The sequence below is a fragment of the Porites lutea genome, chromosome 12 (genome assembly GCF_958299795.1).
Source record: "Porites lutea chromosome 12, jaPorLute2.1, whole genome shotgun sequence".
Lineage (NCBI taxonomy): Eukaryota > Metazoa > Cnidaria > Anthozoa > Scleractinia > Poritidae > Porites > Porites lutea.
This window is the reverse complement of record NC_133212.1, coordinates 15,127,049-15,154,799: the sequence shown is the minus strand read 5'-3', so window position 1 is coordinate 15,154,799 and position 27,751 is coordinate 15,127,049. Positions and strand designations below refer to the sequence as shown.

At 37.8% G+C, this 27,751-nt stretch overlaps 1 protein-coding gene across 1 annotated transcript; it reads left to right on the top strand.

Annotated features, from left to right (window-relative positions):
* The first annotated feature begins 10,411 nt into the window (after positions 1-10,411).
* On the top strand, positions 10,412-12,413 carry LOC140922058 (uncharacterized). The gene is made up of 4 exons (XM_073372084.1): positions 10,412-10,578; positions 10,804-10,952; positions 11,069-11,266; positions 11,632-12,413. Exons 1-4 carry the CDS (start codon positions 10,469-10,471, stop codon positions 11,757-11,759), a joined length of 585 nt encoding a protein of 194 aa, XP_073228185.1. The 5' UTR covers positions 10,412-10,468; the 3' UTR covers positions 11,760-12,413.
* The last annotated feature ends 15,338 nt before the right edge of the window (positions 12,414-27,751 follow it).

Below are 27,751 nucleotides of genomic sequence, written 5' to 3'. Positions count from 1 at the left end.
CTTTTATACTCGTCCCAAAACTCTGTCACAGCTACACACAAACTTACTTACTACATTTAACAAAGTTTACAACCATTCCAGCACTAAGGTGGAGACAACGAGGCCTGTACAATGTAAAGGACAGGAGGATGAGTTTGAACACCGGCACTGATATTGGACGCTGAGATATACTAATTTTTGGCAGAGTAAATTTAAACCCATTGCCCTGGTTATAGAAAAGGATGCAGGATTTAAATTGGGTTGCTATTATTAACTAAAGGAAGGGTTAGCCAAAGTTTTTTTTGTAAATTGCAAGTAAAACACACACACAAAAAAGAAAAAATTTACCCGGAATATATAAATGAATAAAAAGAAAAAAATAGCGAATTTACACACTAACATGGCAATACTTACAAATATTAAACTAGATTACAGCAGTGCTGGGTTAGCCAAAGTTGCGTCGACCCTCCTTCCCCCTGAATGTGTAGTTTATTGTCAAAAAGAAATGGGTGTGATAGTGGTTGACTGCAGCCTAACATGTCAGCAAAATAAAGTAACAAAAGACTTAATTTGCATTTGTAAACCTCATGTAGTGGTATAAAACAGGAAACAACAACAGTCGTGGTATTTGGTAGTAATTAATTATGGCTTTAACTATAAGTAATAAGCTTAAGATTAATTAGAATTAAAACCATTACATACATACATACTTTATTGAATTTCCTCATGGAGGCAATAATTCAATTTATACCACTACATGAGAAATTTCTGCAATTTGATTGGCTTAGAGCAGTGGTATTTCAGCTTAATTTGAAATACCTACATGTGAAAATTACAAACCTTTTGCGGGTAGTGGTATAAACAAATAATAGCATGATTTGTAGTGATATTTGGCATAAATACCACTCGGGATATTCAAAATTTTCTCAAATTTCACTCGCCTAACGGCTCGTGAAATTACGTATAACAATTTGGTATTTATGCCAAATATCACTACAAATCATGCTATTACCTATACAAATCTACAGAATACAGCGTATGAATTAACCTTATTTTTTGAAACCTTTTACTTTTTAAAATATGCATCCTCACCTTTTAACACGATAACTGGCCCAAATCTATTTTTAATGGACTTCGGACTAAATACATATTTCTCAATCGAGGCTGTTTATCGCCACTTTGACTCAAAATATTAAAGTAGACGGAAACCACTGCTTCCTCGTTGTCGACGGATGACGATCTTATACGACCCCTCAGACGGTGAGTTACGAAGTAGCCCCAGCTGTGGGGAATGCGAGCAAAATAAACCATTTTCAGAGGCTTTTGATACCCCGTTTCAAGTGTTTTTCCCCTGGAACTTGTCCCGAACAAAGCGAGCCTCGATCTGGCGGTGCACAAGAGTTTGCGCGGTAAGCACGTTTCTGGGTGTAGAAAGAAGATCAGTTCATCATGTTTTGAGGAAACGCAGATTCTATCGGTTATTGCAAATGCTTACATTTTAGCAGTTATGGGATCAGAAGATAACCAAAAATAGTGTAAGGAGTCCATTAAAGACGGTGATAGTAGTAGAATGAGAGCCTAGGCCAAAAAAACTTCCCCTACGTATCCACACACCCACGCATTTAAAAGCCGATCAGGAAACTAAACAAAACGAAATGAAAATGCACGAATTGTTTTCAAATGATTCTTTTCTACACGGGCCCTACATGCAGCTGAGTAGTTGTCAACTTATTCGCTCTTGCTTCTGATCCTTTTGCCGCCTGTCGCTGACGAGAAGATAGATATTCGTCAGTTTTATAAAACGAAATGCCTTGTTGGTCTGGACGCACTCTCCCAACTGAACTGATGCACAGGAATACTGATACTGTTTTTACGACGCATTTTTTTACTTCCGTGATAAACGTCTCCCACAAGAGACGAGTGCGTGTTTAGAATATGTTAACAGCGTCAAAATAGATCCACATTTGGACTATTATGTAAATACACAGACAGACTTGATGTTTTCGGTATCGGCACTCATACTTCATGTGATTTTCAGTCACGTTCAGTTTACTTCCTGAAACCAGGGACATGTACAGGGACATGTACGACATTACTGGCTGATGGCCTTACAATGATGAGCTAGATGGGAGAAAATGTGTCTTATCATATGCGCGACACGTACGGTTTTTGCTCTCACAGGTCATATCCTGAGTAAAATTCCTTCAATAAGCAGGTGTTGGTGGTTACGATGTTGTTCCTCGCGAAGCGATACTCAAGACCCCGCAAAGTAGAGTTCAAAATTTTTCGCGCGAGAAGCGCGTGGATCGCGCGTGGATCATAGCTGCCTGCATGTCCCATTTCTAGGTTTTTAGGCCATCCTCTTTTTTTTCTCCGTTTAGCGTCGTCCGACCGACCCAAATTTTTGGCATTTTCAAAAAAAAAAAGGGTAACGACGTAGTTAAACCAGTTTTTACTTAAAATAATTATTTTAATCTGAAAAATGAGCATAGTAACAGCATAGAGAAAAACAGGAAAACAAACAGGAACATTTTTTGCAGTATATTGTGCATTTTGTTAATCCAAATATGTGAATGTTAACTTTTAACGTCATCCTGGGGAACAGGGGTCTTTTTTGCATGAGCATGCGCGACCGCTGACTTGTCAAAGAGCACGCGACCAGTGACAGCGAACGTGCTGCATGGTTTTAGGAACCAAATTGTTCACTTTGAAAGCTTGCTTGAGATTGAAATGGTAGCAGGAACTTAGGAAAGACCTTCGTTGTACAAAATAAGTAAAGATCTGTTGATTTAAAGTGGAGACTGATGCGCTGAACGAGGTGAAAGAGCAAGTTTCTCAAGGATGTCTGACACGAACATGGCTGCTTGTTGTTGTTTGGCGCTCGACTCGTGTCTTGATTCCCCTTTAAGAACCACAAAGTTTGGCATAGAGGGCATTGCTGATGCGTAGCTACTGAGCAAATTGTTCTTTATTTAGTGTTTGTCTATAAATCGGATGTAAATCAGTTTCTCGATGCCGTAGAGGATTTCTGTCAATTATTTGTTAATAGCTGATTTAGCCATATTTCGGGGGTGGATTAATAACGATCAGCGGGCGACTACCACGCCGTTTTCAGTTGGAATAGAACGTTTTTGCCTTAAGTATTTTAGCGATACAAAGTTTGTTTATAGGAAAATTGTAGAACTTCTTGTTTTTGCGTGGACTAACATTGTAACGCATCTTTTACAGGAATTTGCTTTTAGCCAGAACTTAAATGTTCTAATGATTTTTAACTTTTGGTCGGCATCACATGTTTACTGTACTTCTTGGGAAACCTAACCGTTTGTTTCATCAAAATCGGTCACAAGATTGGACTTTAATTTCAGTCCTATTGAATGCAGTTTGGACTGTGTCTCATTAATATTCATTTTTTTTATTGTTCGAGACATACAGATTGACTACCACCTACATCTCACCAGGTGACTAATCTACGTCTCGTGTGCTCTTAATTTTGTAGCTTTAAAGTGCTGGGAAAATTGTAGAACATATATTAATTCACTGCTGAACTGAACATCGCCTTTCGCGCACTTCGAACCACTCGCTGAAATTTGCTATGTTTTTTTTTTTTAATATTTCTCTACCTTTCTGATTTCAAAACAAAAAAAAAATGAAAGTGTTTACTTGCATCAACAATCGTTTCTGCACTTCGTTTAGACTTTGATGAGGTCAGCGCAATCCTCCAGGCACTACGTATACGCGCGCTGATGTCCAGGTCAAGTGGGGAGATGAAATTTGATAGTGGCTCGTGTATGTTAAAGCCGGTCTACTTCGCTTTTGTTAAGACCATGTTAGAGTTTTTTTTTTTGCAAACTACACATTTTGTTAAATCACGAGCACATTCGCCAAGACCAATGAGCAAAATAATCGCTATGATAGCTTTGAGACGCGCCATTTTGATGAAGGCAAACCCTGTGGTGAGCCTCCATGCAAATCTCTTGCTCAGCGGTCGCGCATTCTCACGCAAAAAAGACCCCTGTTATCCTGGGGTACCAGGGCCTCCTATTCCGAGACTTCTTGTGATTTTTTTTTTTAGATTTTCTTTTTCAATCCGACCGACGTATCCAACATCAGGAAACGCATTCGACGCTAAACGAAAAGAAATCAAAGAAAGACTATCGTCAACTCGTGGGTACGTTGTTTAGAAAATAATCAATGAGTTATCACCTCTGGTTTTCCCACAGTGAATTTTAGGAAATGATAGAAATTCAGATTATAAATATACTATCCCTGTTCTGGAAACATAATACTTTTCTTGCTGTTTATTGCACTTTAGTAACAGTTATTTAAGTATATATTTAAAAACAAAAAAAAAACAGAAAAAAACAACAAAACAAATAAGCAAACAAGACAAAACAAAAAAGAAAAAAAAAACAGGAAGAAGGGGAAAAGAAGGTCCTTTGCAGAATTAGAAACCGGTACCTTCGGGTTAACCCGACCTCACATAGCCACTACGCCATTGAGGATGGTCACATGATATGGTGAAAAGTCTCAAGTTTAATGCCTTTTCCATGGAACTTTCGCCGGAAAAACGACGGGGGCAAACGATCGAGCCATACTTAACCGATTGAAAAAACCGGCTCGAAGCAATCGGATGAAATTAAGGCTAATTGAAACCAGGCTACTGACAGTAAAAAACAATGTAAACGCATTTCATGGCAATGAAAGAACATATGCGATACAAAGCCGACACAACTCCTCCGCGAAGTAGGACGCAAAACATTAGCTTATGTTTTCTTATCTCGATTTCCGCCGTTATTTTAAAGGTAATGCTCAAACTCACATCCATTTCCCCCCGTGATCTTGGGGAGTCCTTAAGAAGGAGAAGAAGAAGTGCCTTTATTTACCATACATTTCACCAGTCCGTATTTCATAATCCGTATTTTATACCCAGTCCGCAGTCCGTAGTCCACAGTCCGTGTTTTATACTGACCGCCATAAATTCATTCATACACATAACCTACTACACTACTACAAGGTAGGAGATCAAGCCAGCGTCGAAGTTGAAGGAGTCGAAGAGCAAATGCTCATCTTCTCGTCAAGTTTAACGCCTGGACGGGCCAAAGGCTTTTGAACCGTACTAATTTGAAAGATTCCTGCGTGTCTTAAATTTGGTAAGACCTCCGTGATCCTAACCGTGCTGTAGCGCACGACCGAACTTCGGCGAGCGCGTGCTTCTTTGGAAACGACAGAGCTTCGCGCTCTCGAGTTCGGACCCGATTAATTACGAAGTGCCTCTACTACGAGTGAGCGAGTGACTCATTTGCATATCTCTGTCCCTGCAATAACTCGTGGTATGCTCGCGCGTACCCACGAGTTAAAAAGAGGGGAAGGCCTTAGCGTTTACGAGGTCGTTTTCGTCACTTGTCAGTCGCGTATGCAACTATGCCACTAACAAGCGACGCGAACGACTTCCCAGTAAACGCTAAAAGCCGTGAAATAGAGACTTCGGCTCGCAGGGTAACTGCCACGTACTTTGCCGCAATGCTGATTGAAAATTGTCTTGCCCTCGGAAAGTTAACGGTGCGGAAGTAGCACTCGATTGTGTCAGGTCTGGTCAAGAAATCACTGTTTACAGTCCGTGATCGGGCGGACAAAAAGAAACGTGAAAATTTATATATAGTCCTAGTGCTATTACACGTATGCGTCATATGTCCACGGTCGCCTTTGACAGAGAACTGCCTTACCGTTTTGTGCTAATAAAAATTGAATGCAGGATTGAAGCGAGGTTTTACCCTTGAGTAAATAAAGCCTGTGTGCAAGGTCTCTGGGTGAGATGGGGAGGGGGGGGGGGGGGGCTGTTTCTTGGTGCGTCCGTTCCCTTGACAACAACAAATCCAAAGGAGAAGTCGTTACGTCACGTTGCCATGGCATGCCATTGGATGACAACAAACCGATAAAGTCACTTAAAGTCTATTCGCACTACTTCAAACTTCACCGATCTTATTCAACTTCATTTAATTTGGCAAATCTTGGCGAAATTTTCTTTGGGACCGTATGTATCGTTATCTAAGTTCAGTGAAAAAAGAAAGCGACAATTTTTGTGTTGTGTTCACCTACTCCATAAAGCGGGCTCGTGAAATTAGGACGTTTCATGTCGTAGCGGTGTAACGACGGCAAAGAAATGTACAAAAAAGCGTGAAGCACGTGCAAAGTTGTTGTTTGTTAATATAAACATTTTATTTTTTGCAGTTCTCCTTGCCGTCGCCGTCGTCGTTGGTTTTGTTGTCATCCAGAAATAGTGCTACCATGATAACGTGACATCACACTTCTCCTCTCTATTACGAGCAGTCTCTTATTTTCTTCGAAGTCACTGGCAGAAGTAAGAGCGCAAACCGCGAGAAACGAGGGCGTAAAACGAGCTCACTCCGTCTGCGAACTCGACTTATCTAAGAGAAAACACGAACTGCTAGCAGTCTACAGTGAATCTTGAAAGTCTTTTTCTTTTATATTAGATGGTTTAGAGTACTTTCTTGCTCGCTGGAACCAACTCTACCGTCTGGTTTACCCAACTTCCTGGCGAATGACAGCTGGCACATCATCTATTCGTTTATTAAAAGGCTGAATTTCAGCGGATTTTTTTTAGAAAATAAAATCATGCACGTCTCTTGCTCACAGCCCCCTTATAGCGCTTTCGCGAATTCAGTTCCCTTTCCTTTCAATTTCCCCTATCAAAATTGCAATAATGTAGCCTCCCGAAATACTATCTCATCAAATAGAAAAATAAAGTACTCGCGAAATTATGTAGGACGACCCGCGGGAGCTTTTGCATCGAACTACTGTAGGCTTCTGATAATCGGAAGCTGAATAACAAATTTTAAGCGCTAAATTTTTTCTCACCTTTTTTCTGGACCTGTATCTGCTGTAGTGGTTTGCATTCGGAGGAACATTAAAAAATGTAAGATGTACTAGAGACAATAAATCCACTTGACCACATGACGTTTTTCAGCCAACGAGGAGGTTGGCCAGTTTGGCACGTGCGAGAGTCACGCTTTCTCGCCTTGCTTCAGGCTGCATTTTGAGACTTCCCTTTGACCGGCAAAGGAAGTAACTTAAAACTTAACTTTCACTTTACTTCTTATTAATAACGATAGGGCAACGCAATGTTATTAACTTAGGCTTGGAAAGTAAAAAAATACCCAGAAAAGAAGTCAAAACCAAAAATATATGGCGTGCCAGGTTCCCTAGGGGCTCGTCACGCGTTCCTGCCCCAATATGGAACGCGTGACAAAACCCTAACTAAAGAACGTCTGCCAGAAGAGGCCTCTTTTCTCTTTTGTTTGTACTTATGAACTGAGACTTTATAGGCTGAGTTTGTCTTTGCAGAGAAGTGCATACAAACGCTCGAAAGGATGCCGATAAATTGACGGAGAATACTTAAAAGACTGTGTTGGAAAAAAAAAGGCCAAACAACCCAAAGAATAGCTACTATGTTTCTTTAAAATCTTTTCGGCTCGAACAAAAAAGGTTTTCTATATGTGCCGAAGACTGCGATCACAACTTAACGGTCACAAATCAAAGAGGAGAAGAGACAAAAATACTACTGATTTAGTTAGGGTTGGTGGGGGGAGATGCCAAGAAGCAGGGTTTGTTAGACAAGACAACAAAAGAGTATGAAACTTCAGAAGAAGCTTTTATGAAACTCTTATACGGGAATTATCAAACTCTTTGTCGAAATTATGTTTACGCCCTTGTCTGTAAACAACGTGTAATTTTTAAAGACTGCATCCAGTAAAAAGTCGTCGTCGTGTTCAAAGGTCACGTCATCCCAGGAAAAGGGAAATATAACAAAAGGTGGGACTCCCCAGAGAAAAAAGAAGTGCGTGCCGAGAAAACGTGCAAATTCGCGTGTCTCGACGGTGAAGACAAAAGAGAGACTACTCGTAGTAAGGTCGGTACACACTAGGCGAAAAGTTGCAGCAACACGTTGCGGCGACCGATCACTCCATGTGTACAGGTCGGGCGACTAGTTGCAGCAACAAGGTGAGGCGACACGTCGCAGCGACAAATCGCTTCGTGTGTACTGGAGAATTTTTGTGAAAATCTTTGTCTCCGCAACAGAATTTTGTCGCTGCAACAAGTCGCAAAAAATAAAATCAGACTGAATCTGTGCGACTTGTTGCGGCGACAAATTCTGTTGCAGCGACAAAGATTTTCACAAAAATTCTCCAGTACACACGAAGCGATTTGTCGCTGCAATATGTCGCCGCGACATGTTGCTGCAACTTGTCGCCTAGTGTGTACCGACCTTCAGAGTAGTCTGACGCCTCGGACGACGTGATTATTAACGACGACGACTTTTCATTGTTCGGAGAAGCAATTATTGCCTAGAATTTTCCAATACCTGAGGGCCGCTAAAAATTTCTAGATGACAGTTCCATTCATGTACAATTTTCGAAGTTTATCTAATAAATTCCCTACAAAAAATGCGAGACAGCTCTCATAATCGAAGAGAAATGAGGGAAACACAGTGCAGTAAAAGAAAACAATGATTCAGTGACAAGAAGGGAAATATATAAACTCAAGTCTCCTCGAGATTTCTTTCTTATCGCTCTTACTGCGCTTTTCACAAACGTGCGAATTCTGAAGTTCTAGAGCCAACTGACGATTGCGTTTTGTTACTGCCGTCAATCTGTCTTAACGAACCTCTTAGGAAACAAAACTTTACTTTAACGGGTTCAAAAGGTCATGGTTTGTGATTTGTGGTTGATGGATTTCGATCCGTTTTATGTGTTTCTGTGTTTCAAGGTTCGTTGCTTGTGATCGTAATTATGATTGACGGCAGCGAAAGACGCAATTGTGAAGGCGGCTTTTGAACTTTAGAGTTCGCATGTTTGTGAAAGGCGCAGTAATTTTCCAATGATTAGTAACAAAAACGCCTTCTTTGACTTCCTGATTGGTTGAGCTCTAAAGCCAAAATCGCGTATATGCACTAGTATCCCTCAGTTACAGTTTTTAAAAGTTCAATAAGCTTTCTTATTTGTTGACGAGGTTAAAGTGCCCATCACCAAAAATTTTTTATTTTCTTATCTGAAACTATACCTTATTAAAATAACTTCTGCGAAAAAATTTTGCGATTTGAACAAAAGCCGATTTTTTTACAAATTTTTGAAAACGTTCAAATTGGCCGCCATTTTACACACCATTCGTCTTAGTCTTCTCTCGGAGTATGACGTCATATGACGTACTTTAAGGAACATGTGACTTTATCGCAGGTAAACATTGAAGAGTTCTGGCAGGTTTCTCTTCGTGAAAGTTCACTTTATCCCGTGCAAAAGGTCAAAATGCCAGAAAGGTGCGTTGCGGCGAGATGTAGCAATGTGTCTAACCCTAAGAAGGGAATTAGTATGCATAAAATACCGTTTTTTGGGTCGACTAACCCCACAGCCCAAAGAAGGCGAAAGCGATGGGTTGGCGTTGTGCTTTCGAAGAGGAAAGATTGGACTCCGGGGAAGACGTCCTCCTTGTGTTCGCTTCATTTTAGAGAGGACAACTTCAACTTTCGCCTGATTCGGATTTGAAACATTCACTGAGGTCCGACGATATAGGAACTTGTGTATTTTCTACAATACACGCGAAAGAAGAATCAGAGGAACCACCTTCCAAGAGGGAGAAGCGTATGGTAAGCAACCGACGCAAATGTGTGAAAATTTACCTATTACCACGTGCTTTTGGTGGTTTTACAAATGGCAAGGATTCAGACTCCTTTCCGATATATGCACAGAGTTACACACTTAATTTTCTTTCTTGTTTTTGTCTATAATTATAACAGCTTGTAAGATCTGCAAAGTCTCGTTTGAGAACACTCAACGAGTCTGCAACATCAACATGAGCTTTTGTAGTCCTTCATCAAGTACGCAGCTAGAAGTGGTAAGATGCTGTTGGATTTTTTTCTTTTTTTTTCGCTTTCGTCCTAGGCAGTCTTTTTGTGATCATAGGACATGGATCAATCCTGGTATGTGTAATTTGTATTATACATGTCTTTTAAGCTCTATATTCCATTTTAACTGTCCAAGACGAAAAACTGAACATAATTTTGCCTCCAATGTCAATTGTGTGTAGCATATGTCGAGTTTTTGTTAAACATGATTAATATTTGCTTGCATCATACTGAAAATTCAAGAAATTGTTTCTTTTGGCAGATCCTGACATTTACAGTAAATTTGTGAAAAATTCAAAGCTTTTCTTACAGGTCATGTACACTTACTGTAGATTCAATAGAACATCTATGATAAATTATATCTATTCACTTTCACATCAGGAAAGTGCCTCACATAGGTCAAAGGCCCTGTTTACACTTGCCCCGTTGGAGATCCATGTTGTTGTTTTACTCTTAAGTAAATGTCTGAAACGAGTTTATTTTATTTTAATTACAATATTTCTATTTTTAGCTCACTTAGTATATGAGAAAGTAAAGAAAGCCCTGACCTCTGACAGCCTGAAGAAGGGAATCATGAAAGCATTCCTGTATGCCCAGACAGACTGCCTGGAAGGGTTTCATTCTGTCCTTAACTTCTTTGCACCCAAGATTATTGCTTATTCCTATCTTGGAATGTTCTGCAGGTAGGCTAAAATGTTACTTTTTGACTGTGTAATAGCATCTTATATATACCTCCCCTAGCATTAAAGACTCTACAGATTATTAATGGTTTATTTGCCAGTTGAACAATAGTGTATTATTTTTTGTTTGCTTGGCCAGGAAAATGAAACTTTTAAAATACTATCATTGCTTTTTAAATAAAAATATTAGCAACTTTTGATGATATGCATATTGTTCTCATGCTGTAGGCACATACTAGCTGCATTACATTTTAACTTCAATTTACACCGTGATGACAAAGTTAATCAAGATGGAAGTGTCTTGCTGAAAATGACATTCCCCAAATTCAAGAATGGTGAAGCAACTGTGCGGAACCGCAAGATTGAGCCAAACTTTGGTATTTAACCACCATTCATCCAACAGTTAAAATAGCTTTCTAAGTATCATTCTACTTTTTTTTGTTTCATACTTCTTCATAAATTATTACCTTGTTTTTGTTCAATGAACATTTAGACTATGTTGGAGAACTCTTCAAGTTTTACATGACCCTAAGCAAACAGCAACTTCAAGATGCATGCAATGACATGAAGAAAATGGTTGCTCAGCCAATGAACAGCATGCTGGATAAACAACCCAGGGAAGAGGCCATCAGGAAGATAGAAAAGAGGATGAACATGGTTACAACAGCTGTTCCCCCCACAGCACCATCTGGTATGTGTTTTGGAACTTGAAGTAGCATTGTTTAAAATCTAAAGTTGTAGATTGATGACGGGTGAACCTAGTGAGGCTGATCAATTCCCTTGAGGGGAGGCTTGGTGATCAATCCCCTTATTTTTTAGCAAATGGTTTGAACCCAGTAGTCTTTTCATGCATTGTTGTTTGATTGTCTGCTTTAGTGTAGTCCTGAGGAGGACTTGTTTTTGTTTGCTGATGTTTAGACAACCTGTGCAGAAGTAAGTCATTTCAGGGTCCTTTGCATAAGCAAAGAATTATACTTAAATGAAGGTTCGCTCTGTCAGAAAAAGAAACATTTTATTCTATCATCTGTCCTTATCTCAATACATTTTTTATTGCAGTGCCAAATCAGACATGGGGTGAACAAAGAGAACGGCCTGCAAGAGCACGCCCTGTTTGCTCTTTATGCAAGAAGCCAATGAGAGGACATAGTGCCGTCTTAGATTGTCCAAGAAACAATAAAGAATAAGACATTTTTATTCTGCATAAAAATGGAAGAAAAGTGATTTGTTATATAAACAGATGTGAAATACTAGAGAATCTTTACAGAAAAAGTTGATCTCCTAATCTAGTCAGAAATTTTACTCAATTATTGCACTCTATTGTGAAACAAGTCATATTTAAGTCATATTATTGTCAACACTCCTAAAGAAATTTTTTTTAAAATGACCACACATCAATCAATATCCTCAAGTTTTTGGTTGTCCTGATTTCCAAGTTGAAAAGAATTAACTTTTTAGAGTGATTGCCATTGGTCAAAAATCCCAAGGCCCTTGGCATTTAATTGTCATCTTGAACGAAATGTTTTTAAAGGTTGGTATGTTTGTACCGAAACCAAACAGCAGCTACTACATGGAGCATAGAGATTTTGAACTGTTACCAAATAGCAAAGTTCACCATATGTGATTTGTCTTCACTACTGTTATTTACAGTTAAATAAAAGAGAAGATTGGAACTTCCCAATAAAATATTGATTTTAAAAATTAACAATAATTGGACAATGTTGAGCAAGATTTTGTGATTTGTCAGTGGGGAGCAGATGAAAGCCAAACACTGAGGCAAATAATATTTATTATTGATCTGCGAGACTCTGACAAATCACTATATTTTGCAATAACTGAGGTCAATAATATTGTTTTGTCATTCAATCACCAGTTTGTTTTATTTGCAGCAAAGCAAAGTTGGATGACATTGTCCTTGAGTAGACCATTATTTGTAGGCAGTTAGGCACGCAGCCATTGAAAAGGAAGGAAAATTTGCAATGAATGATAATTACAATTAATTGAAAAAAAAAAAAAAATAGTGCCAAGTTTAAACTACAGGGGAATAGGTACAAGTCTCCTTAAATGGATGGAAATCAATGAAAGCAAATTGGCTTTTTACGACTTTGAAATAAATAACCTTAATTTCAAGTTCAGGCTCAAGATGTTCATAGCATTGAAAAAACTTGAAAAAAAATGTGAAAAAATGTGATAAAGAAATTCATCATGTGGCCATACAACTTGTGACAGCCCCAAATTCCATGCTACCCTTACTTAAATATACTCAGCTGCATTCACTAAATGAATGTCTGTAGGGGAACTTAATCTTCCTCTAACTAAAAACCAGCTAGTTGCTCGTCCTCCTTGGTAAGAACTGATTTCTGAATAGCAGCATATGCACAGGCAGGGAGAGGTATCCTTTTTTTTCCCAGGTGTTCATAGACAAGTCTTGTAAACTCCCGGCAATCAATTGATCGGAGATATCTACAACAAATGTAAAAGAAATGCTACTGCTGTAGAACAGATTTTATACGTCAATATCAGTGTTACATTAAAGTTGTACAATTAACCCCGAGAAGTAAAGAAAATGAAGGGTTCTTCGCGGACAACTTCACTCGACATGGGCCTCAACACAACCTTCCAGCTCCTTGCAGCAATAGCATTCACTAATGTGTATGAACAGATTACTGCTACAAATTCCACAAGTACACGTAAACGTAAAATATAGACGCGAGTAATGCCGCAAACATTGAAAAGCTTCTAAACTGACTCGAGAGCAATGAAGAAGATATATAGTTCTTTTGTTGCTGCTGAACGTTCGAAGCAGTAGCCCGCAGAACTATCAAGAAAACTTACCAGTCAGCCACACGAACGCCGTTTTCAAGACTCTTTTCCAGCTCTTCTAAGTTCTTCCAACTGATCTCTTTCAGCTTGTTCACACCGACTGTTTTGCAGCCATTGATCAGCTAAAGGCTCGTCTGCGTACGGCTCGAGCCAATCGTCTTGTATGTTGTTTTCTGTTTCTCATACGACCGCTTCTACCTCGATGGTCTCGTCTTCACTTCTTGATTTTTCACTTTCTGTTTCAAAACAACTTTCTTCTTGCGAAGACATAGCGATTCAATCCTTACTTGTAATCGATCTTTTTTGTGTACAGCTAGTGAAGGCAAGGTAAAGCGAGTTCCTTAATTTACGTCACATGACGTCATAGCCGAGCCTGCAAGTTTGCGTGATCAGCGGCGCGGGTGTACCGCAAAAATGTAGACTTCAAAAAATTGTAAAAAAATCGGCTTTTGTTCAAATCGCAAAATTTTTTCGCCGAAGTTATTTTAATAAGGTATAGTTTCAGATAAGAAAATAAAAAATTTTTGGTGATGGGCACTTTAAGTCCTAAGGATCAGGACTAACATCCCTGGTGCTGAGGCGCCTCCCCTGATTTGTCATATTTTTTACAAAAAAATACAAGAAATTTGGTAAGAAATGACCTATTTGCGCTAAATTTTCAAACAGTGGAACGTTTTTCGTCGCAATTTAAGTTTGATTGCCTTTATTTTACCAATACTGCATTATTGCGTTAGGTTAAGAAAAAGTAGAATCTTATGAAATCTTGCAAGTACTTGATTTAAATCTTCAAAAGTGGAAATGAAGGCACTCGAATTAAATATAATTGCAAACACATTACGGTAGAAACTTTTAAATACTTTCAAATTTTTACCAAAAAGGAAATAAATAGGGTAAATAATGCCCCTAAATGGGAATTATGTGCAAAAATGACTAAAGCCATAGTTTTTTTTTGAGCTGAAACGCCTCAAAGGATTCCTCTTTTTAAAAAATTAAACAATCTGTCAAAAATATCAATATTTTCAGTATATCTTTCCTATTAAAAGTAGAAAGTGGAAATTTTCAGGCGGATCTAGTTAAAAGTTTCCATGTTCTTTTCAAACAGTCTTGTCGCAAGGAACATGGGAATTTCCATGTTCCTTGCGACAAAGCTGGTTAAAAGGAACATGAAAATTTCCATGTTCCTTCGCCTAAGTTGGTTAAAACATATTGTCGCAAGGAATATGGAAATTTCCATGTTCCTCGGAGATAACCTTCTTGTTGAAAAAAAATTGTCGCAAGTAACATGGAAATTTCCATGTTCCTTACGACCAAACTAGTTAAAAGGAACATGGAAATTTTCATGTTCTTTGCGACGAAGTTGGTTAAAAGGAACATGGAAATTTCCATGATCCTCGCCGCGACCAAGCTGTTTAAAAGGATCATGGAAATTTCCATGTTCCTCGCAAAAGGCCCATTAAAAGGTACTTGAAATTAATCCACCGCGGCGCCAGAGCTTACTAAGATGATTTAAAAAATGTAAATTAAGAACTTAAAAGTGATTCCCAATGTTAAGAGAACCTAAAAAAACAAAATCAAATTTGGTGCACGAAAAGTAAGTCATCTGTTTATGAAATAGAACGTTTACAATAAAGTTTACTTTACCTTCCAAATGTATTCATTTGCTCTTTCGTAACATCGTTTTCATTTAATATAGAACATTTTTATATTCCTGAAAGATTACTAAGAACGTGCACGGCCATGTTTAAAGGATAAGTTCAATGATCGGAGTGCTTACTCTTTCAAGTTCAATTAGCTTTCTTATTTTTTGACGAGGTTAAGTCCTAAGGATCAAGACTAACATCCCTGGTGCTGAAACGCCTCCCCCGATTTGTCATTAAATCTCTTAAACACGAAGACGAAAAAAAACTTCCTTTAGTACACAATGGATTTGGTTGTAGCGTCCATGATGCTCAAGGGCCCTCATTGGTACAAATTCTTAGTTAAGTTGAGTTAAAAGAAAAGATATTGTTTTCGTGGTGCAGAAAGCGAGGGAACACTATAAAAAATCTTTTCGGTGCAGTCTGTCAAGAGGCTATTGATAAAAAAAAAAAAGGTAAGAAGGAGTTAGCAATTTAAGTTTGTGCTTGTGCATTAGTCTTTAACATATCTAGAATTTAGTTTACTAACGCAAGATGTTATAGAAATGAAAACCGTTAGAATACGTTGCCGTTTTTTTTTAAAGTCTTTATAGCTAGTGAATCATATATACTTTAAGCGTGTTTGTATGCTTTGCGAACCGCAACATTGCTGTCATCCTTTTGACAGTGTTTTTTTTGTTTTTTTTGTTTTTTTTTGTTTTTTTTTTAAAGAGCAGTTAGGAGCTTAGAACGTATTTTTCAAAAAGCTAAGTAGCGGCCTATACATACTCTAATTTTCAACATTTGTCCATTCTAAGGGCCTCTTACAATAAATTGTAGGTATTCCTTATTTACCTCCGGCACAAAACTTCTGAGGAACTTCCTGCTTTTCTCTAGCACTGATTCAGGGTAAGTGAAGAAGTTACATATTACACGTACTTTGGGGAGGAGGGATGGAAAGAGAGTGGGGCAAATAATATTCATAAATCGTCACATCTTTTTAGGGCCATTTAATGGTTGATAGCGGGTTTAGAAATGTTTCAATGAGAGGAAAAGTCGTTATGTCATGTTCCCATGGTAGCAAAATTTCGGGATGACATCACATAAATAGTGAATTAGCACTGTTTCAAACTTAAACTTCATCTCCGCCCAAAACACAACCCATAAATGCTACGCTTGCCTGAGCTCTGTTTACTGGGCAATAAAAATAAACACGCTTAAAGGGGCTATGTCACCCCACACGCATGCGCGAGCCAATGAAAACAAACTTGAAAAAGTCGGGCCGACTTTTTCAAGTTGTGTCGGAGATTTTGGAAGGCTGTTTTTATCTGTCTAAATCTCAGCCATCGTTCGATAGTTAGCGAAGTCTTGTATTAAGAATCGTTCTATGGTGATTACAGAATAATTTTTTGGCGTTATTTTGAAATTGTTTGCCTGTGGAATGTTTTTACGTGGATTTACTGTGTCCTCTTATCAGCGGCCGTTGTAATGGCAGAGTTAATGACGGCTACTCCACAATGAGTGATGGAATCTTTGATGGAATCTTCCCTATAGTTCACAGAACCTTTCTATTGAGTTATTTTAGAGGCTGCTGGCTCTTGGATTTTTTCTTGTGCTCAAAGTATGTGGACATATAATGAAGCGGCTATCGAGTTGGCGGCGGCCGTTTTTTGTAAACGATTACAAGAGCATCAGGCCATGAGTTTCGTGACGAAACTAAACTCCTGGCGAAGGAAACAATATAAAATTCGGCTAGATTCCTTCTTGTATTTATCTGGATTCATGGCAAAGATAAACACGACCGTTTGCTCGTCCAGATTGTTCTCAACGGACTTAGAGAGGCACCTTAGTACGAGTTAGATCCTGTAAATGCCATGTTTTTGACCTGTTTGTGTTCGAGCATATTTTTGGAAAATAGCAGAGTTTACTTTCCCTTTTTATCAACGGACTGCTTATAGTGGAGTAGTATACCAATGATGCTTGGTTCTGTTTTTCTCGACGTCGCAGTGATTCGGCACGATCGAACAATTTTGCGCGATAATGTATGTTTCCCTAAGATCAAAACAAAGACTTGATGTCTCTTGTTCTATCAGCATCTAAATTATAAAATCACTAGCGACAGACAAGTCTAATTGTTAATGATCTGAAACAGTCTTGGTCTTTATCTTCGGTCTAGCGTCTTTTGTAGCTCGTTTGTAAAATACAACTTCGATTTATTTTGTTGATTAAGACAATAGGGCCATTTATACGAGGAAAAATAAGACGCGTCTTACATAAGACGCGTCTTAAATAAGACGCGAACTTTCCGTATAAACGGCACATTTGTAATGGTAACAGGACTGAGTGGAGTCCAATTCGGTCTGTAATCATACAAGTGATAAACAAAATCGGACGACCGCGTAGCGGGAGTCCGATTTGTTTAATCACGAGTATGATTACAGACCGAATTGGACGACACGAAGTTTTGTTACCAATTAATCATAACTTTAACAAAATTTGTGATATATAGGGCTCTTTTTAAATCAAAACACAAGAAATTCCAAGATTTTTTTTCGCTAGCAATGAAAAAAAAAAAAAAAGCCATTTAAGCGCACGCGTGATGGCGCGTACTGTCCAATTACTTAGGCATGACGCGTACTGTCCTATTAAACTGTCCTATTAAGGCTGAAATCAGGGCAGTTGAGAACCAATCAGATTTGAGAATTTTGTTATAGTTATGATTAAGTCTGAAATAAGACGCGGCTTAGCTAAGATGCGTCTTATTAGATAAGACATGCTCGTATAAATGGTACAGTTCGCGTCTTATTTAAGACGCGTCTTATTTTTCCTCGTATAAATGGCCCTAATATGTTGTTGTTGAATTTTTGTTTGCGCTCTATTTTATGAATGGCATGCGTTTTTACTTCAAAACTACAAGTAAAATTGTCGTCACAATTTTATTCTTGATCTAGCATAACCGGAGAAGAAACGTTTCGTAAATTCTATCGAAATATCCCTTATCTAAACCCATTTCGCTTGTTAACCTCTCTAAATTCGGAGCCTTGGACGTGACAGAGAACAAGGAGAAAGTCACGCGTTAAAAACAACAGAACTGACAGTTGAAAGCAATTTGCATAACCTCAGAGCGCACATGAAGAAAGTCACGCGTTAGAAACAATAGAATTTTGACAGTTGAAAGTAATTTGCATAACCGCAGAGCGCATGCTCTCCAGCTGACATAGCCCCTTTAAGTTGGAGCAATATGGCTATGGACAATAGGCCCATAGCCGCTTTTTATTAAAACAAACAGAACAAGAATAAATTCTGTTATAATATGTTTGCCCAGTAAAGGTGCGGGCCAACGAATGGCAAGCACATGGCTTGGGAGTTCATGTGACTTGTCAAAAACCTTAGAGGGGGGTTGAACATAATGGCCATTGACACCTGACCCAAACCCAGTCCCCCTGATTATCAAATAAACCCTGGTCAAAGAGAGAAGACATAAAAATTCTATTTGCAAGCAAATATTTTGTTTAATTTGTCAAATGTTTGCGAAGTTTTCTGGGGTTGTATCCGAAAAGATTGTATTTAGTTTAGAAACAGAAAAAGAAAATTTTTGAGTTGTGTTCACCTTAATATACTCCATAAAGCAGGCTCGCGAAATTTTGTAACAGAGCGGATTAGGAAGTTTCACTTCGCAGTCGTGCAACGGCAGCTAAGAAGTGTACTTCTCAAACTCATTAATAATTCATTAAGAAAATTCAAAGGAAATTAATGTTTAATGAGTGTTTGGATATCTGATGAAAAACTGCTCATTTTTGCATCCTTAATTTCTCCTTCAAAAATGATTTTGTTTGAGAAGAAATATCAAACATTCGACACAGTGTTTCATCACCAGATGAAACACCTCGAAGTTCGTCAAAAATACTTCGCTGCGCGTCGTATTTTCAACTCTCTTCTCGGTGTTTCATCTGGTGATGAAACACTGCATCTCATGTTTGATATATTACAAGATAGTTGTTTTGCTCATGTTTACCAATTCTTTTTGCCATCCTCGTTGCCGTCGCTGTCTCCCTATTGATTTAATGAGTTTACGCAACGAGACGGCAGAAAGAACATGACGGCAAAACTAACTAGTCTATTAATATGTAGACTCTGTCATGCATTCTCCTTCAGGACTGTAATCCGTCAATAGATGATTTGTGGTCTAGTTTTCAAGAGGACTTAGTGACCTCTGGTATCAAGCGATTCATACCACCACTTTGGCCAAAACTTTCAACCTATGATGTTGTGCATGGTTCTGAACTCAATTTGTTGATTTTCTATTCCATATTAAACTGAGATGAGGGATGGAAGGAGGACATCTGAAACCTTTGATTGTAGTTGTGTGTGAACGTTGGGTGGCCATTGGTTATTCTTACCAAGTGTCCTTTTCCTTTTTCTCTCTCTTTTTTTTTGTTGTTGTTTGGACAATATAATGGCGCAAAATTTAAGAATCTTTTATATTTGTTTAAAGCAATTGAAGATAGACTAAGTTCTTCAAGTTTGAAATACTCAAGTGTTTTGGTTTTGATACCTTTTGCTTTGTTATTTTTCTTTTGATCGGAAAAATGAACATTTACAAGTTCACACTGGTTTTTCGTTGGGTCACCAAGAACGCATGGAGAAATCAACAGCATTTTTTTTTTTTTTTTTCTTTTCAGAAAAGGGTTAACAGTTTAAGTTGACAAAGAAAACAAAACCTTTATAAAGTTAATTCATACTGACAATTTATTGTAAAGGTTAAGCATGGTCAAGAAATTTGAGTTATTTTTCGAAGACAACCCCTCATTTGAGCACATACGTAGTCATCACCTTTTTTGTGTTTCTATAGAAACTGTAAAAGATTATGAAGCCGTGTCGTAAGTCCCATAATGTCTGTAAGTACTCATGCAAGAAAAACGATAATTCTGAAGGCCAGACATGCAAAATACTGTATGATTCAGTTCGTTTACGAGGAAAGTTCCATATGCGCTAGGGGTATATAATTCTTAAAACCCCAGTATCGCCAATCATACATAGCTCGCCTAGATTATAGAACTTGCTACTACATGTCAAGAATCTACCTGAGTTGAAATCAGATAAGTAATTAAATGAATATTATAAGATGAATTGTTCTGTACATGCATGTTTTGGATTATGCTCATTTATGTTAGGTATTTGCGTTAGTGACACGACCTTTGAAATTTACAAATATCTTTACGTGCAAGGAGACTTTTGTCATGAAAAATGTGTCCTTACATTTAGCACGTGCCCAAATTAGAGATTACCCTTCAAGAGAATGTGACCACCTGTTTTGCAAGCATGTAATTTTTGACAGACATTCGATCTTTTTTACTTGTGACTTGGCATAAATATTTGTTTACATACCATATTTACTCGATTGAGTGCCACCCTCGGATAAGCACCGCATTTGGGAGAAAAGGTTTATATTAATTTGCCGCCCCCGAATAAAGCGCTGCGGCCCTGATATAATCAAAATGGAAAGACGTTAATTATGTTAGTTTAATACCATAGTGTAAAGTGCATATCACCCCAAATTTGTCAAAGAATAATCAGAATAAAAATTGAAAACTTGTAATAAACGATGTTGCAGATTGTTTATGATTTTAGATTAATCTGAATTTTTTGTACAGATTTTTTTAAATCCGTAGCATTTTATCTCAGGCCATGACACTTTGGGCCTGGGCGAGTGAGGTATTTTGAGCAAGAGCTCGAGAGGATAAAGGGGACAGAGAGGACATCCCCTTACACGGGGCTATTCTATAGGTAATTCGTCTCGAGTTATTTTTAGAATCGCGATAAAGTTACCTCGCGCGCTGCGTGGATGTTTCGTGGAGGTTTCGCATGACTAAACGCCGTGCAAAACATGTCGGGCGAAAGGCAATGAAAGCGTAAAGAGATCGAGAGCATTTCTGAATATTGAAGCGAAATGAGTCGGCTCTCACCTGGGAAAAGGGAATCGCTGGACTCTTTGACAACCCGTGAAATCAGTTGAACTCGAAGTTGTCGTAACCTCAGTGCTTTAATAAAATGAGAAATTTCGCTGGTCTACTGAAACCGGTCGTTTGTACGATAAAGCAAGTAGGACGCCAACTGTTATTTTTGTTGAATAAATAAATATCAAACCAGAAATTGCTCTCTTCAAACTGTAAATTATAAATGATCCTGAGAGAATATTCAGTGTGTTAAGGATCTCCATGCTGTACTGTTAGCTCTATACAAGAGAGGAAGGGCGATTCTTTTTTAATTTCCGTTTCCGTTTTTTGGTAAGAAATGACCTATTGGAGCTAAATTTTCAAACAGTGGAACGTTTTTCGTCGCAATTTAACTTTGATTACTTACATTTTGCCAAATACTGCATTATTACGTTAGGTTAAGAAAAAGTAGAATCTTATGAAATCTTGCAAGTACTTGATTTAAATCTTCAAAAGTGGAAATGAAGGCACTCGAATTAAATATAATTGCAAACACATTACGGTAGAAACTTTTAAATACTTTCAAATTTTTACCAAAAAGGAAATAAATAGGGTAAATAATGCCCCTAAATGGGAATTATGTGCAAAAATGACTAAAGCCATAGTTTTTTTTTTTGGAGCTGAAAAGCCTCAAAGGATTCCTCTTTTCAAAAAATTAAACAATCTGTCAAAAATATCAATATTTTCAGTATATCTTTCCTATAAAAAGTAGAAAGTGGAAATTTTCAGGCGGATCTAGTTAAAAGTTTCCATGTTCTTTTCAACCAGTCTTGTCGCAAGGAACGTGGAAATTTCCATGATCCTTGCGACAAAGCTGGTGAAAAGGAGCATGAAAATTTCCATGTTCCTTCGCCTTAGTTGGTTAAAATTTCCATGTTCCTTCAGAGATAAGCTTGTTGAAAGAAATTGTCGCAAGGAACATGGAAATTTCCATGTTCCTTACGACCATGCTAGTTCAAAGGAACATGGAAATTTTCATGTTCCTTGCGACGAAGTAGGTTTAAAAGGAACATGGAATTTCCATGTTCCTCGCGGCGACCAAGCTGTTTAAAAGGATCATGGAAATTTCCATGTTCCTCGCATAAGGCCCATTAAAAGGTACTTGAAATTAATCCATCGCAGCGCCAGAGCTTACTAAGATGATTTAAAAAATGTAAATTAAGAACTTTTAAAAAAGTGATTCCCAATGTTAAGAGGACCTAAACAAACAAGATAAAATTTGGTGCACGAAAAGTGGGTCATCTGTTTATGAAATTGAACGTTTAAAATAAAGTTTACTTTACCTTCTAAATGTATTCATTTGCTCTTTCGTAACATCGTTTTCCTTTAATATAGAACATTTTTACTTTCCTGAAAGATTACTGAGAACGTACACGGTCATGTTTAAAGGATAAGTTCAATGAGTGCTTACTCTTTCACACAAACGCTCCTTCCTCCATACGTACTCCACATTTTCAGGCCACGTGAAGCAAAATATGCAGAACTGGTTTACAATGGTGTTCTGACTAGTTATTTCTTTTTTTCTGAAAAAGACAAAAGTTCGGAATCAAACGGCCAAACAAAATTTTACCTCTTTATGCAATTTCGTAGGAAGGGTAAACTAGTATTAGAGGGTGTTTGAACTGGACTCACATTAAATCAGTATCAAAGGCTCCTAGGAGCGAGCTCATGGATGAATTGAATTAATGTAGAAAAGACAGTTCAATAATCAGAAAAAAACATATAAATCTTTTTGTACGGACTTGCCAAAATACAGCGTGACTCGAAGTATCCGATTGCATGTGCACTTGAACATTCTAGAAACTTGTTATCATCGCAGCATTTCTACTTACAAAGAAAAGATCACTTTTAAAAGCAATTCTTAACGCTTTTTAGTTGTAAAATAATTTGCTTTCTCATGTGACTGTCAAACACTTTCCGAACAACAGTGCACTTTATTGTAAAATAGCCAAGTCTTACATACACGAGTTTTATTTAAACCGTGGTTTTAATAGTGCGATGCTTTTAAATAAATGTTTCCATATGATGAGTACGTAACGGTTCATATATGCAGTACGAGCTATATTAAATACAGAATACCGGCGTTTATGGCTAAATTGAACTGCTTTAGAACGCGCTTTTAATATACACGAGCTAAAAATTATTTTAATAAAACGGATTAAGCTCAGTACGTGCTTTCTGACCTAGCCAAGTAATTTAAACGCAGTCGAAGTATCCGATTGCCTTTCTCCACCTGAATGTTCTAGAGACTTGTTTATACCAGCGCAGCATTTCTTGTAGAAATTACATTAATAGCACTTCTAAATGCAATCACCGACAAACAAAAGCCTACTTTAAGGCAAAGATCCAGAAGAGCACCTAAGAATTCAAGCAAAATAGCGTAACGCTTGTTGGTTCTAAAACCTGTGCTTCTAGTTGACACAACATTAATTCATTCCCTGTTTGCATACGAAGACAAATGGTCGAATGGATTCGACCACAATTCAAACCACAATAGATACACCTCAATGTCGCTTTTACAATTCGAGGACCGTTTTTTTGCAGTGATTATAAGGCTCTTTGGCTTATTCTCTTTTCGCTGAACGAAATCCCATCGTTAGGCTGCAATAGCTCTTTCACACTCCTGTCGATCGCATCTTCTCCGTATCAAGTATAATATCGCGAACAAATGTGCACAATTCGTCCAAATATACAACAATGATCCGCGCTCAATTATTTCAATGTCCTTTTAACAATTCTAAGTCCATTTCTTGCGGATGATATTATTAGTCACCTGATCAGTGTTATTTAGAATATTTCCAACCCATCTCTATAATTGATCTGTCGGGAAAAAAAATTCGCCTTACTAGTACCCTCTAGGATATTCCAAACATATACGTAAAAGGCACTTGTAACAAAAGTAATACTAAGTAAGGGAGGTAGGAGTAACGTGTTTAATCTGACTTTAATAAATAAATTAATGAGTGAGTGAGTCAGTGAGTGAGTGAGTGAGTGAGTAAGTGATCGAGTGCCATTCGAGTGCCTCCGAAAGCCCATGGCATGACAACGTCATCCATGAGCTAAAAATAAAGCTGAAAAAGCGCTTTTTTGGATACAAGCATCTAAATCCATGTTATCTACTTAATGTTGACTTATGAAAGTCCTATTCAGACACCAGGATCTTAGGTCCCTGAATCGGGCCTCAGATATCAAGCGGAACTCGCAAATGAATGCCCATGTACTTCGCGACAAAGCTCATCAATAGTAGCATGGAAATTTCATGGCCTCCCGTGAACGTTGATTAAACGGCACATGGAAATGCCCAGATTTTCGCACAGTGATTACTCGCACAAGCTTAATAATGCCGTAAGGAGAAGTATAGTATCCGATAATTTACCTTTTCGCATCAACAGATCAACCGAAACAACTCATCCCGGCTTGAGAATCTTTCACACTACAAACGGGTGTTGTTATGAAATATATTTAACATAGAAGTTATTAGCGTTCACGTTTACTCAACAACAGCTCAAATGAAATTTGTAGATTTCAATACTCTAGAAATATAGTAATGATTCGTTTTATACATAGTCTGTCAGTGAGTTCAATATAAGTGTGGTCCTTCCAATTCATGAATTAGTCAAATTACAAATTAAAACGTTGCAAAAAAATGATTTATGACCCATTAATTTCCCTATTTTACATAAGATGTCCACAACATTAAAGGCAAAATCAAATCTAGTCTTTTCAAGTGCATGAAGTTATGTACGATACCAGGTGGAAAATGAAAAGCGAAACTGACGGGTCTTTGTCCTCACAGGTGCTTCTTCGCGATGTTAGAACCTGCAAGTAAATGAACAAATGAAATCATGTTCGAGGTTTTTGCATAGCATGAACCTTTAAGTGGGAATGTGCTACTCGGGTAGAGTCTGAGACGCGTACTGCAAAAGCGGACTTACTGAAGATCATGCACAGTTAGCTATGAATCATACAAAATGGAGTATCTTCAAATTAATTGAACAACGAAATAAGGACAAATAACAGTTGATTCTCTTGTTATTTAATGATATGGTCATAAGTGACCGGCTGTATACAGTGGATATAGGTTTTAATATGTAGTTTAGTTGATTGTTTCTTACCATATTTCAGCTGAGAGCTGGGGTTCTTGATGGAAGTGTAATTACATACAGGTCACTTGGATTTTGACTCCCGCGACATGAAGACCTGATGGTTGGACTTTTCGGTTTCAAAATCTTCCTTTAAAGTCATATATATGGCTTTGCATCTTCTTGCCCAGTAGGTTAGAAAAGATCACTTGACTTCAAGGCGACTCGCTAAGAAATCACTCCGTTGATTTGTCATATGTACGCTTTGAAGTTCGAGTCTTCATGTCCACTCAATCTAGTTGTGTGTGTTTTTGAGTGAAATTTATCATAAAACAAGTAGTATGTTGACTTTGATGTTTTAATATTAGTAAAAATGACAGTTACGTACGTTTGTTCTATCAATGACCTCTACTGCCTATTAGAGTTCTGTTAACATTTTTCTTTATATTGTTACTTTTTGTATAATATTCGAGTGCAACTACATGACTTGTGTTGTATGAAGTGTCATGATCCTCATGACTATTGAATAATATTGTACATAGCCCACTGAAACTGCATTTCAGTATCTGTACATGTTATATTTTATTTTGAAGTCTTGCTCGCTTCTATGTTCATGTTTGAAACTGAAACAGGATCAAGTTGTCCTCTCACAACATAGGCCAGATAAATTATCCAATCAGCTTCTTGTTTTAAAAACCAATCACTAGCTTATTCTGGATGCTGCATGAAAAGAACAGACTAAAGTTTCGTTTACGACACTAGCTCTCTTGGTGAGCCCTTATTAACAGCTATACCTAAGCAACTGATGAAAGATCTAATATTTTGGTTGCGAAACCGATCGCAGTTGCAGTCACAGCTAAGCAGAGTTCTTCTTAGAACTTAACAATGACACACTTACAATCTGGTACCAAATAGATGAGTGTCATTTTGAATACACCGTGGAAAGCCCGGTTCCGTACTTAAAATTATGCGGTCTTTTCTCAAACAAGTATATTCTCAACCAGCTACTGATTGCAGATTAATGGAAGGAAAGCTTTCCATAGGAAACTTTTAAGTCCTAGTTCGATATCCTTCAATAACAACTCAATCGTAAGGAATTTCTATCCTAAGAATTTTCAGTGTTCAAAGCTTTTCAAAGATTTGCCGTCAACTTGAAGGGAATTTTCATATGATCACCTTTTACTATAAAACCACGCTTGACCTGTGGTCAAGCATATATCACTCTGATTACAGCGTAACTGAGGCAATAAACCAAACGTTTTTGATCATTTTCACTTCTTCTTAGCCGCGAAAGTTGATCTAAATCCTGCGAACATAGAATCTGAGGACTCGTAGCCTTTATTATAACCCTGATGGGGTGGAGGGAGGCTACCTTTGTCGACAAAAGTACTATTGATTTTCCTAGAGTCAACTATAATTCACTATAGTTTCTATCATTTATTTGTGCTGTCTCATTTCACTTCAATTGAGACTGATAAGTCCTTATAATCTTTATCAATTCATTAAAATTTACAATTTTGATAATCCTGGTACAGATCATCCCAAATGAACGAAAATGGAGGAGCCTGACTTGGAACTCAAGGGAAAAAGCTACAGGTGAGTAAACTTGACATTTTTCTACATCACAAGTTTTTGAGACTGCCCTCTTATCTGGTTTGTACAAATGTATATAAAATAATTATGTTACATTGGATTGACTATAATTATTGTTACTTTGTTTTTCCTTCTTTTTTTTTTTCGCGTTTTAAACTTTTTTAATCAACTTTATATTTGTTAAAAAACGTTTTGCAAGTGTTAGATAATCACTATCATTTTTCGTAACTCTTATTTCTGTTGCTAACAGTTTTCCCGTACATAAGTATTTCCAACAATATTACCTCGCGATAGGACAGTACAATCGAGACTGATTGATATTGCTCTTTTAAAAGAGGGATGAAAATATTACTCATGCAGAGAATCATAGTCTCTTTCTTCGGATCAAGAGCACATATATTAAAAAATTTTGTGATAAAACTTGAAACAAATTCATAGCAATGGTTATAATATCTAAATACAGTTCTTTGTCAATCGGGAAAGTATCTGTCTTTCAGTGAATTACGATAGACAGTAGCGACCTCAACCAACGACAACGACGACGAAGACGAAGACAGTGAAAACATGAAAAATCAATAAAAATGAATTTGTGTCATTTCAAACTTTATCGCGTCTATTTGGAACCGCTCAATTCGTCAAATGTAGGCGACTTTTCCTGGAGTTGAATTCTTAAGGGCTTTATCCGTGTTCAAATAGAGAAGGGAAAATTGTGGTAGTATGTCCACGTAGTACATAAAACGTCGCATTGGGAGGTTTCACGTCGTAGTCGTGCAGTGGACGTCAAAGAAATGTACTAAAAAGCGTGATGCACGTGCAGAGCAGTTGTTTTGCTCATAAAACCAATTGTTTTATGACGTTGTTGTTGTCGTCGTCGTCGTCGTAGCTTAAGGTCCCTAGTAATAATGGCGTCAATTCCCCACTCCTCCCTCTAGCAAAGTTGATGGTACTTGCCAAAAAAGTCATTTGACCAAAGCCAGCTGTCGTACACGCTTCTTTCTTCTTGCAACTATGATTTGTTTTAGTAGGGAAAGCTCTATCGGGTAAAGTAACTTGAGAAAATTTTCGTCTC